Source organism: Megalobrama amblycephala, linkage group LG7 (genome assembly GCF_018812025.1).
Source record: "Megalobrama amblycephala isolate DHTTF-2021 linkage group LG7, ASM1881202v1, whole genome shotgun sequence".
Taxonomy (NCBI): domain Eukaryota; kingdom Metazoa; phylum Chordata; class Actinopteri; order Cypriniformes; family Xenocyprididae; genus Megalobrama; species Megalobrama amblycephala.
The window spans coordinates 12,487,059-12,499,012 of NC_063050.1; the positions used below are offsets into that span (position 1 = coordinate 12,487,059).

Here is an 11,954-nt window from a genome sequence, read left to right on the forward strand (position 1 = left end):
CATTAATGTGTGATAAAAAAAAGGACTTTTTCACTTTTTCTCAGCACTGTATATATGAAGACTTCAGATGCAAAAGCCTCTAAGTGCCATCTGAATTTTTCTTCTAAAATGAGCATTTTTATCAAGCTTGTATGTTTATGTTCAGTTATTTCACTCTATTGGCAATGAAAAGGATGTATTATAATGTATGTATATATATATATACTTAACACCCCTAATTTTTTTTTTCTTTTCAGTTTTAGGTCAGTGGTTCTGCTTTTGTTCAGTGGAGAGAGAAGTAAACATTTCTGCCACTGCAGTGTTAACAAAAAGTCACTGCACAAAAAGTCCTATAAAGCTAAAGTGCTTGTGTTAAAACAGTCAGTCATTTGGTTGCTGTTGATCTGATGAGCTTCAAAACGGTAAGACAAACACATTCATACTTCAATAAAAACTGATGATTATTTCTATAGATGAAGCTCATATAACACATGATTCCTGACATGAGAAATATCTTCTGAACATCTAATGATCAGTTCATTTACACACACTGATGTTGAGCATTAATAATCTTCAGATGAGCAAAGATCTTACTAACACTAAGAGCTGTTTAGAGTGATGAACAGACACTGTTTATGAGTATATGATGATGATTTATGCTGTATTATAGATATATTTGATGCTGATGTTGGTCAGAATGGCTCCTGCTCTTCCTCTGATCTTTCTGCTCATGATTCACAGTGAGTCTCTGTTTCATTCACATTAGAAACACTGTTTTTATTTAATTTTATTTCAAAGATGTCATAATGAGTGATTAATGAGCAGTTTTTGTGCTTTTGTGATGTGTTTGCTTTTGAAACAGGAAGTTTGGGTGCGACACATCAGTGGGCTCATCCATTTTATAAATATCAAATAGAGTTGTGCCACAGTCTTGAACATGATTTGTTTAGTCAGTGTCAGGTGGTTTAAGGGAGAGATGTGTTCACTGTTCCGAGCATTTGATTGGACAGAAATCTGTGCATCACCACATCATGAATATTGGCCTATTTTCTCAGATGTGAATGTATTTACCCTTATGGAACAAAAATATATGGGAAAGTATAATGCAATATATAACATAATACATTTCCATATATGGGAAACTAGTGCTTATATTTTTCAGTATATGTGTTGATCATATGGCTATATACTGATACATAAAATATTTTGAAATGAAGACAAAAATAGCATTACATGTGAATTATACATATGTAAACATAGCGCCTATTAGAACATTTGTTTAGACGCTTTCGGAGATGTGATCTACAGGGCGTCAGTGGCCATTCTATATACAGCCTTAGATGAAATCAACTGAAAACACATTAAATCTCCCTTATTACAAACAAGACTGACTTTATTTGTCGTTTGTCTATGGTTGTTTTTGAGAATTAACAGGTTTAAATATGTTTGGTCACCATTATGGTGGTCAGTGTTTCCTTTAGTTGGGCATTTTATCTCTTGGTTCTTATGTGAGTTTGTGGCCTTTGTAACAGTGTTTACAGAAACACATAATTTATTATAAAGGAGACAGTAAACTAAAACAATCAGGTGAAGTGGTTTGCAACTTTAGAGGACACAGCCTCCAAAATGGGAAGAAGCAAATGAATTGTTGCCAACCGCATAATCACCTGACCTGGGACTTGATGATATCCTGCTCCCCCATTACTGCTAGGTAATCATGTTCCTGAATTAATGTAACAGATGATCTCAATTCAGTTGAGGAATATGTTTTAGGTTGGGGGTGCTGTTATTTTTATTATTATTATTATTATTATTATTATTATTATTCAACACATTTAAAAAAATAAAAAATAAAAATAAATAAATAAATATTGAGTCTTTGAAACATGTCAAAACTCCACAAATCACATCAAGCTTATCAGTGAGAAACCTCATTTAAACAGCATACATTTGACTGCATATCTTATTTTTGACATTATTGATACTGCTTGCGATCATAATGCAGCAGACCGGTCTATGTGGGACATGAATTAAGCCTTTAAAAAAGGGGTTATTGGGCTGTTTACCCGGTCATATACAATAAGAGCCTGTGCAATGACAGGAAATGGAACACACTGAGAAAACTTAGTCGGCTGACGAACAAAAACTGCCAGACGGCCGACCGTTGGCTTGGTGTGTTCCTGCCTTAACACTTTTTAATTGCCCACTTAAAGTGTTTATTACAAATAAATTACTAAATGCTAAAAATGAATAAAAATTTAAATGAACAATAATTGCAGCACCCCTATTTCCCATGCCCCTGTTCTTGTGTTTATGAGAAAGTGACTGACATGTTGTGATCTCTGTGTTAAAGAGATTAATGTGAAACTGCATGCTTTAAGGAAATTGTCATTGAAAAACCTAAGCTCTTTTATTTTACAAGATAAACTTGGAACACTTGTCACTTGAATGATATGTAGATTCATGGAAAACGAACTAAGGGTGTTTTCACACCTATGGATCGCTTGTTTTGTTCCGAAACAGGGACTAAATTTGTTACAATGTTGCATTTTCTTCTTGGTTCGGTTCGCTTTCACATGGCAACATTTCAAAGCGTACCAAAATGCGTTTAGGCAAGTCACATGCGAGTAAAACTGTCCTCTTATTGGTCAGAGTTTTCTTTGCGTCATCCATCAAAATAATGATTGACAAGTTCGCTCCATGAGATTATTGTGGCTTTATTTGTAACTGTCGAGACACACGCAAACACTTTATAAATGTAGCCGTCTTTCCAGCTGTTAAATTATATACTACATTCATATTAATACTGCGGCAAATTCAAACGCGCGCTCTTTGTCTCTCTCTGTCTGTCTCTGGTTTCCCAGCGCTGTGTAGTAAGCGACCTGTTGTCAGCGTGTCGAGAGAGACTATATACATTTTATAATGAAGCAGAGCAGGAAAAAGGCTTTGTCGGGACAGCATTCTCACACGGAGAAGTGCAAATACACAACAGAGGCGCTCGTTGGTTTACATCTGTGGTAAATAATGTGCTCACTCACAGAATCAGACACTACCGCTTTTTATATCACATTTTCCGTTATGAATTATGATGTCATTTGGTTCGTTGGTCCGTTAACTGGGTCGGATTGCTTTCACATCTCAAGCGAACCGCTCCAGAGTTCGTTTGAAAGCGTACCGAGACCACCTCTTCAAGCAGGTCTCGGTACGCTTGTTTGGTCCGCTTTTGGTTCGCACTCGAGTGCGATTGCTGCTTTCACACCTGCCCAAACGAACCGCACCAAAGGAGAAAACGAACTCTGGTACGATTCAACCGAACTAAATGAGGCAGGTGTGAAAGCACCCTAAGATACAGTTATGTTCCCTTCCCATCCCATCTGAGTAATGGCCATAGCAAAGAGATGTTTTGGGCTATTTTAAGTCAGACATTTAGTAATTTTTAAACAATTTTTAAATAAAACTGTCCAACACATTGGGCAAACATTTACAGTCCATTTTCAACCCAACTTGGGTTGTTTTTAACCCAGCATTTGTTAGTGTGTAGTTAGAATAATTTTGTGTCGAACAATCATATTGTGTTTAACATATTAACATTCCTGAATGTGACATGACAACTGAATTGACTTGCTCTTAATGGGGACATCGGATGGAATTTTCATTTTTGTTTTATCTTTTTAAAGGTGCCCTAGAACCAGTTTTAACAAGATGTAATATAAGTCTAAGGTGTCCCCTGAACATGCCTGTGAAGTTTCAGCTCAAAATACACAATAGATTTTTTTTTTTTTAATTATTATTAATTTTTTTAACTGCTTATTTTGAGCCATAATTAAATATGCACCGATTCAGTGCGCGGCCCCTTTAAATCTTGCGCTCCCACGTGCCCGAGCTCTTGACTGCCTTAACCAGCATAAACAAAGTTCACACAGCTAATATATCCCTCAAAATGGATATTTACAAAGTGTTCGTCATTCATGCTGCATGTATGCGTCGATTCCTGTGAGTATAGTATCTATTTTTATGTTTACATTTGATTCTGAATGAGTTTGAGGCTGTGCTCCGTGGCTAACAGGCTAAAGCTAACATTACACACTGTTGGAGAGATTTATAAGAATGAAGTTGTGTTTATGAATTATACAGACTGCAAGTGTTTAATAATGAAAATAACGACGGCTCTTGTCTCTGTGAATACAGTAATAAAAACGATGGTAACTTTAACCACATTTAACAGTACATTAGCAACATGCTAACAAAACATTTAGAAAGACAATTTAAAAATATCACTAAAAATATCATGATATCATGGATCACGTCAGCTATTATTGCTATTTTTTTGCATTTAGTTAGGTTTCTGGTGTGTATGCCAGCTCAGGAAAGCTGATAAGAAAACAAGCAGCCAGTTTGCTATGAGCTGTGCTATGAGCTATGAGCGGCTTCTACGTAGATAGCTAGCTATTTAAATTGACTATTTAAACACGACTGCTGATACTGGTGAACACCACTACTGACAGCTTCTGCCATTTTCAGAGCATGAGATTGTCCTGTTTGTTTATTGCATGAGCTCTTGAAGCTCCGCCCTCTTCTTGAAAGGGGGCTGGGAGCAGAAGCTCATTTGCATTTAAAGGGACACACATAAAAATGGCTTGTTTTTGCTCACACCCAGAAATGGCAATTTTAACATGCTATAAAAAAAATTACCTGTGGGGTATTTTGGGATAAAACCTCGCATACACACTCTGGGGACATCAGAGACTTATCTTACATCTTGTAAAAAGGGGCATCCAATGTCCCCTTTAAGTAACATCATGCTTTGTTTTTCAGATTTGAGAGAACCCAAAAGAAAAGACGCAGCAGTAAGCCAATCTGAACTGCTGGAACACTAGTCATTATAATGACATCAGACTTCTGAAACTAAATATATTTTCAAAGGCTGTAGTAATTGTTTAATAATAAGCTTTTGTATCATTTTCTCATTGATTGTGTTAAACTATTACATACAATAAAGCTGGTGTCATTTTTATTTAAAAAAAAAAAAAATAAATGTTTCCCCAAACTTTGAAATGGTCAGGAATTTGTTGACATACCATTGAAGTGTAGTTGAACTATTAAGGTTGTTTCAACAGCACTCAGTACATTAAATTCCAAAATAGTTATAAGTTGATGTTTCAGTTAGGCTATTTTTAGTGTTTTAACAAAAGTGATTTAGAATCAGTGTCAAACGTTATCATTGATCAAACAATATTCCAGTGATTTCTTTGGTTTTCGATGTTGATTCAACAACATAGTGTAATGTTTATTCAATGAAATTTTCATAGATTTTTAGTTGAAAACTCACCATTGTTTCAACATTAATTGTGGATGCAAATGTGATATTGAACCAACACCACTTTGTAACATTAATTCAATGCAATTAACATTGACATATCAACATTAAATTAATTTTGTTTCAATGATTGCTTGCTATCTATTCTTCGCTGTGATTTGTGATCAAAAACTGATGAAGATACTGAGAACATTTATCTAGGATTATGGCTTATGATATTTCCTGTATTAAGTTACTGTTTTCAAGAAGTAAAACATATTATCATGTTTCCTGAGTTTTCATGGCTCATTGTAACTGATAAAACAACATGTTCATCTTGATGAATTCTGTGTTTCAGGGGTTTCTAGTGCTGGTTGGGGTGTGAGTTACAGTCCTTCACACATCTGTGCACTAAAGGACTCATCAGTGATAATGAAGTGCACTTATACATACCCTACTGGATATCAGATCATGAGAGTGTTCTGGTTCAAAGGCCCTGTAACAAATGGCAAAGAGCCTCCAGATCTTTCTATTGACCCTGATTACCGTCAGAGGCTTCAGTATCTGGGAGATAAACAGCAGAACTGCACCATCAGACTGAGTCATGTGACACTGAAGGATTCACGCATGTACTATTTCAGATTCATCACTAATAAACCTGATGGAAGATATACTGGTGATCCAGGAGTGACTCTTACTATCACAGGTGACTTTGGTGAGGTTTCTCTCTTCTTCTGTGCATTATGTTGAATAATAATCAGTGTATGACAGCAGCACTAGGTATAATGTGTGTGTTGTGTTCAGATCTTCAGGTGGAGTCTCCTGAGAGAGTGACAGAGGGAGATTCAGTCCGTCTGACATGTAAAAGCAGCTGCACTCTGACTGACAGAGCAACATTCATCTGGTACAGAAACTCACAGAAGATATTAAATGAGAGTAACAAACTCAACTTCAAGTCAGTCAGAAGAGAGGATGCAGGCAGATATAGCTGTGCTGTACACGGACACAATCACATCTCTCCTGCTGTTCAGCTCAACGTCATGTGTGAGTATACATTTAAAGGTCCCGTTTTTCGTGGTTTTTTGAAGCTTTGATTGTGTTTATAGTGTGCAATATAACATGTGTTCATGTTTCGCGTGTAAAAAAAACACAGTATTTTTCACATAATTTACTTATCTGTATACCGCTGTTTCCACTGTCATAAAAACGGGCTGATGACTTCCTTGTTCTATGAAGTCCCTCCTTCAGAAATACGTAACGAGTTCTGATTGTGCCAGCGGTTCCTGTGTTGTGATTCGACAGCAGCTTAGCGAACCTTGCCCGGAAGGGTCACGCCTCTTACCATAACGTGGAGATGCACGCGCTCAGTGTTATTGTAAACATGTCTTTAATTTTACCCTATCAATTTGAGCCGGAATCAGACCCGGTGATTGGACTGCAGGATGAAAATAACAGCGTTTTGACGACATGGCGACAAACACACTCTACAAACGCAACTCTTGTGTATTCCTGTGGGCGGAGGTTAGTCAAAAAACTGTTTTAGTGACGTCATTAAAGAAGGAAGTAGAGGGATGTAGTTCAAACTGGCCGTTCGATGTAGGCGTCTTCTGTTAAATAAAATATCTCGCTTGGCATTGAACTTTGAGCTTTTAAATTTTTACAGATTTTATTTATACTCTAACAACAACATTACACACTAACTAAAGTTTGAAACATGGGATCACGAAGAACGGGACCTTTAAGGGCTTAACGTTGTCTTTAAAACAGTTGCAGAGTTGACTATTTGGGGTCATTTTGTGGGAGCTCTTGTAATAACCAAATGAAAGTGTAAATCAGTCCTAGACGCAGATCATGCATCTCTGGAACACAGCAGATCATTTTGAAAGATGAAAAGGAAACAAGTCAAAATGATGACCTCTCAAATCTACTATTAATGATCATCTGCTCATTGTTTAAAATGTTCAAATTCCTAATTTTCTGAAATTTACTGTGAATTTTCTAGACCCACCCAGGAACGTCTCAGTGTCCATCAGTCCATCTGGTGAAATAGTGTCAGGAGATTCAGTGACTCTGATCTGCAGCAGTGATTCAAACCCTCCTGCTCTGAACTTCAGCTGTTTTAAAGGAGGAACGTTTGTAGGATCTGGAAGAATCTACAGCATCTCAAAGATCAGCTCTGATGACAGTGGAGAATACAAGTGCAGATCCAGAAACAAACATGGAGAGAAATACTCTGATGCTGTGACTTTAAATGTCATGTGTGAGTTAATGATCATTAATAATTGGCTAATTTCATCTGATCACACAGCTTTTTTGCAACAACAGATTCACACTTTTGTTTTCATTCACTGTCAAGTGGACTATATTAGTGAACTAATGTAGGGAATAGTGAATGAGGGTGTAGGGTGTGATTTAGAACACAGCCTCTGAGTGTCGACTTTGAGCGATGTTAACTCACAGTAGGGGAGAGCGGGGTAAGTTGTCACACTTTTCACACTGTCTAACATTTACTGAGCATCATACATCACAATGGTATAAATGTCATGCCAAATGAAAGAAGAAGTCTTGGGCACATATGTTGTATTCATTACATTTTCATATCTTATCTCATTACGGAGTTGTAGACTGTTGAAAAGAGAATGTGCACTTGTGACAATTTGCCCCATCGGCGGGTAAATTGTCACACTAGATTATCTAAAAATAAGAACACAACTACTTAATTGTTATTATTGATTTTAATTTTTAAATTCAAACCAGAACTGGAAATATAAACAATTATGCCTAGAGAATTTGGAAAAACAATTATTTCAATCCAAACAATACACATTTCAATCAAAACACATTAAGTGGCATAGACCACTTTACTTTGAACTTTAAACTCAAACTTTCTCTGGCTTGCACATAGATCCATGATAATAACTGAATGGAATACTGCAGATAACTCGCTTAACTTAACATGTTTAATCTCTGAACATAACTGACTTAACATGTTGAACCTCTTTTTTGAGCATGTTCTATGTGTTTATTTGTACTGGGGCAAGTTGTCACATGTGATGACTTGCCCCAAAGTCATTGAGACAACTTGCCCCAAACTGACATGTGTGCTAATGTTGGCCAAATCTCAAGGTGAGCTCAACATAGCACGTCTGCTAAAGTATCAAAAGACACGTTATTGTCTCCTCTATATTGTGCAAAATAATAATTTTAACATTCATACCTAACAAAGTTGTATTGTATAAAATTTAAAGTGCAAATTTTTTGCTTTTTCAGCCAAAAAAAATAAGAAAATTGTGCTAACCTCAGATTAGAGCGATCTTCACATGTGACCAGGAAGTTGACTATAGAAGAAGTAGTCACACAAAGTGGCTATTTGATTTTTGAGATAGAGCCTCTAGTTTTGGAGTTATGAAGAGTGTAAGAACTTACCCCGCTCTCCCATATATTCCTGTTGGCTACTTTTTCAAAAACGTCAAAATATTACCCAGAATGCATTGTTTTCTACGGTACATTACTGTTTTAATGGAAAACAGAATGTTACTGACAAAATTTAACAGCATTTTTTTTTTTTAACAGTGTAGTAGATTAACAATCCCAAAACATGAATATAGAGTTTCTTTTGTCTGTTATTAGACTCTCCCAGGAATGTCTCAGTGTTGATAACTGGATCTGGTGAAATAGTGTCAGGAGATTCAGTGACTCTGATCTGCAGCAGTGATTCAAACCCTCCTGCTCTGAACTTCAGCTGGTTTAAAGGAGGAACATTTGTAGGATCTGGAAGAATCTTCAACATCTCAAAGATCAGCTCTGATGACAGTGGAGAATACAAGTGCAGATCCATCAATGAACATGGAGAGAAATACTCTGATAATGTGACTTTAAATGTCATGTGTGAGTTAATGATGATTCAGTAACTGTGACATTACATTTCAAAATTATTGTAATTGTTAATGATTATATGTTTTTTTTTATTATTATTATTTTCTTTTTTTCTGTTTCAGATCCTCCCAGGAACGTCTCAGTGTTGATAAATGGATCTGGTGAAATAGTGTCAGGAGATTCAGTGACTCTGATCTGCAGCAGTGATTCAAACCCTCCTGCAGAAATCAGCTGGTTTAAAGAAGAAATGTTTGTAGGATCTGGAAGAATCTACAACATCTCAAAGATCAGCTCTAATGACAGTAAAAAATACAAATGCAAATCCATCAATGAACATGGAGAGAAATACTCTGATGCTGTGACTTTAAACATCATGTGTGAGTTAAAAATGGTTCAGTAACTGTAGTAACCATCAAATTAATAGATTAACAATTGCAAAACATTAATTTACATTTTGTTTTAGACCCACCCAGGAATGTCTCAGTCTCCATCATTCAGTCTGGTCAGATTTGGGCAGGAGATTCAGTGACTCTGAACTGCAGCAGTGATTCAAACCCTCCTGCTCTGAACTTCAGCTGGTTTAAGGAGAATGAAAGCTCAGCTGTTGGATCTGGACAGAGTTTCAGTGCACTACAGAGTGGACGCTTCTACTGTCAGGCTCACAATCAACATGGATCTCAGAGATCAGACGCTGTAACTGTCACAGGTGAAGCTTTTATTAACACACTCCTGTATCTTCACATCATTCATCAGTTTGGAGAGTCAATCATGATGATCTTCCTCTTTCAGTTCATCATGGTGCTGGTAGGAATGTGATTGTGATCGCAGTGACATCTGGAGGATTATTCTTCATCATCATCATCATCATCATCATCTTGTTTATAATGTGAGCTCAATATAAAACCGAGAGCGGTAGTATACATTTACTTTTGGTCTAATGTGGAAGAAAATGGTTGTGTTTGATTATTAGTAATCTTTAAAAAATAGCATTCAAATATTCTCTTAAATTAATATATTTGTCCATACTGTCAATGTCTGTCATTATAACAGAAAGAAACGAAGGAGAGATAAAACTGAAGATCTCACAGTGAAACAGGTAAATCATTCAGACACACGACTTAACAGAAGCAGAAAATCAATCGATCAGCTGTTATCTGTGTTTCAGACTGAAACTGTACAGACTGATGGCAAACTAACATTATCAAATTAATTATCAACTTAATTAAGCAAAATTAATAAACTGATGTTTCTATCTCTTTAGGTCAATGCATATCCAACTTTATGTGAATCACCCTCAGGTGGTGTGTCACATGACTCCAAAAAAATATAGAGAACATTTTTCCACTATTTTCTATGGTTTAATTCTAATTTTGGATGTAATATATAAGATATATAGTTTTTTTGGTCTCACTGAATAATCATTAGCATATATACATAAGAAGTGAGGAATGAACATGTCACTTGAAATATTCATTCTGTCCTTTCCTTCTTCATAGTGTGAATCAGTAAAATATTTCTGAAATATTGATCTGAAAAGATAATCTGCTCTAGACTGAGAATCTACACTTCAGATCAAACTGATTTACATCTTAATGAATAATGACTTATTTTCTTGTGTTTCAGAATGATCTCTATTCTGACGCGTCACAGAGAGTTTCGGTCCATGATGAGCCTCTTTCTGAACCGGATTCAGCCAATGACGCTCCGTATGCCAGTGTGAAACCAAAGAGATTCAGAGGAAAAACTCCTGAATCCAGAGATACTGAGGAGATCCAGTACGCAACTGTCCAACATCCCAGAAAGAAAGAGACGAAGAGTGAAGAGGAGAATGAAAAACAGTACGACAATATAAGAGTTCATCAGCCTGATGCTGCTGTGAGGTGAGAAAAACCAACTTAACCAGCACTATCTTAACCAGCATAAATCATATATTTTCAGCTGCAACATCAATGTTGTTGCTTTATTTGATTGTTTGCTTGTTTCCCTTTTTGTAGCCAATCAGCTGTTCAAACTGTGGAAGAGCCTTCAATGATTTACAGCAGTGTCAAATGAGTGTCAGAGTGTATATGTTATATTATGTATTAAAGGTGCCCTAGAATTAAATATTGAATTTATATTGGCATAGTTGAATAACGAGAGTTCAGTACATGGAAAAGACATACACTGAGTTTCAAACTCCATTGTTTCCTCCTTCTTATATAAATCTAATTTGTTTAAAAGACCGAATGGAATTTTATTAAAGGCGAATCTCAACATAACACCGACTGTTATGTAACAGTCGGGGTGTACGCCCCCAATATTTGCATATGCCAGCCCACGATCAAGCCATTAGACAAGGGCAGAACGTCTGGAGCAGCACAGCCGAATCATCAGACTAGGTAAGCAAGCAAGAACAATAGCAAAAAATGGCAGATGGAGCAATAATAACTGACATGATCCATGATAACATGATATTTTTAGTGATGTTTTTGAATTGTCTTTCACGAGAATTAAAGGGGCCGCAATATATCGGTGCATAGTTAATGATGTCCCAAAATAGGCAGTTAAAAAAAATGAATTAAAAAAAAAATCTATGGGGTATTTTGAGCTGAAACTTCACAGACACATTCAGGGGACACCTTAGACTTATATTACATCTTTTAAAAAGACATTCTAGGGCACCTTTAATGTGAATATTAAAGAGATTCCACTTCATGTTTTACTTTGCATGTTCTTACAATACAGCTAATGCTTCAATAAAGCTGAATAACCTCCATGCAGTTAAAGACTGTATAGTTTTTACAGGACTGAAGAGGCCTCTAGT

At 36.3% G+C, this 11,954-nt stretch overlaps 2 protein-coding genes across 4 annotated transcripts in view; both read left to right on the plus strand.

The window, feature by feature from the left end:
* Positions 1-139: 139 nt before the first annotated feature.
* The window catches only part of LOC125271685 (B-cell receptor CD22-like), a 43,723-nt gene continuing 31,908 nt past the window's right edge, over positions 140-11,954 (plus strand). Inside the window, exons 1-4 of one of the 3 annotated variants that reach the window (XM_048195835.1) lie at positions 140-401; positions 650-719; positions 5,634-5,990; positions 6,080-6,179. In XM_048195835.1, the coding sequence (XP_048051792.1) occupies positions 387-401; positions 650-719; positions 5,634-5,990; positions 6,080-6,179 (542 nt within the window). In that variant the 5' untranslated portion in view covers positions 140-386. The remainder of the gene's footprint in view (positions 402-649; positions 720-5,633; positions 5,991-6,079; positions 6,180-11,954) is intronic. The other 2 variants (XM_048195831.1, XM_048195832.1) reach the window with 2 other exon arrangements.
* Positions 9,112-11,348, plus strand: LOC125271686 (B-cell receptor CD22-like). Its single transcript, XM_048195836.1, has 7 exons — positions 9,112-9,163; positions 9,274-9,528; positions 9,615-9,857; positions 9,941-10,037; positions 10,202-10,247; positions 10,775-11,031; positions 11,146-11,348. Exons 1-7 carry the CDS (start codon positions 9,160-9,162, stop codon positions 11,201-11,203), a joined length of 960 nt encoding a protein of 319 aa, XP_048051793.1. The 5' UTR covers positions 9,112-9,159; the 3' UTR covers positions 11,204-11,348.

What these genes read in the sequence shown, in the direction of transcription:
- LOC125271686 (XM_048195836.1), top strand. An exon ending in TGTGACTTTAAACATCATGT is followed by an intron (nt 9,529 to 9,614) that starts GTGAGTTAAAAA and finishes ATTTTGTTTTAG; the next exon opens with ACCCACCCAGGAATGTCTCA. An exon ending in ATCATCATCTTGTTTATAAT is followed by an intron (nt 10,038 to 10,201) that starts GTGAGCTCAATA and finishes TCATTATAACAG; the next exon opens with AAAGAAACGAAGGAGAGATA.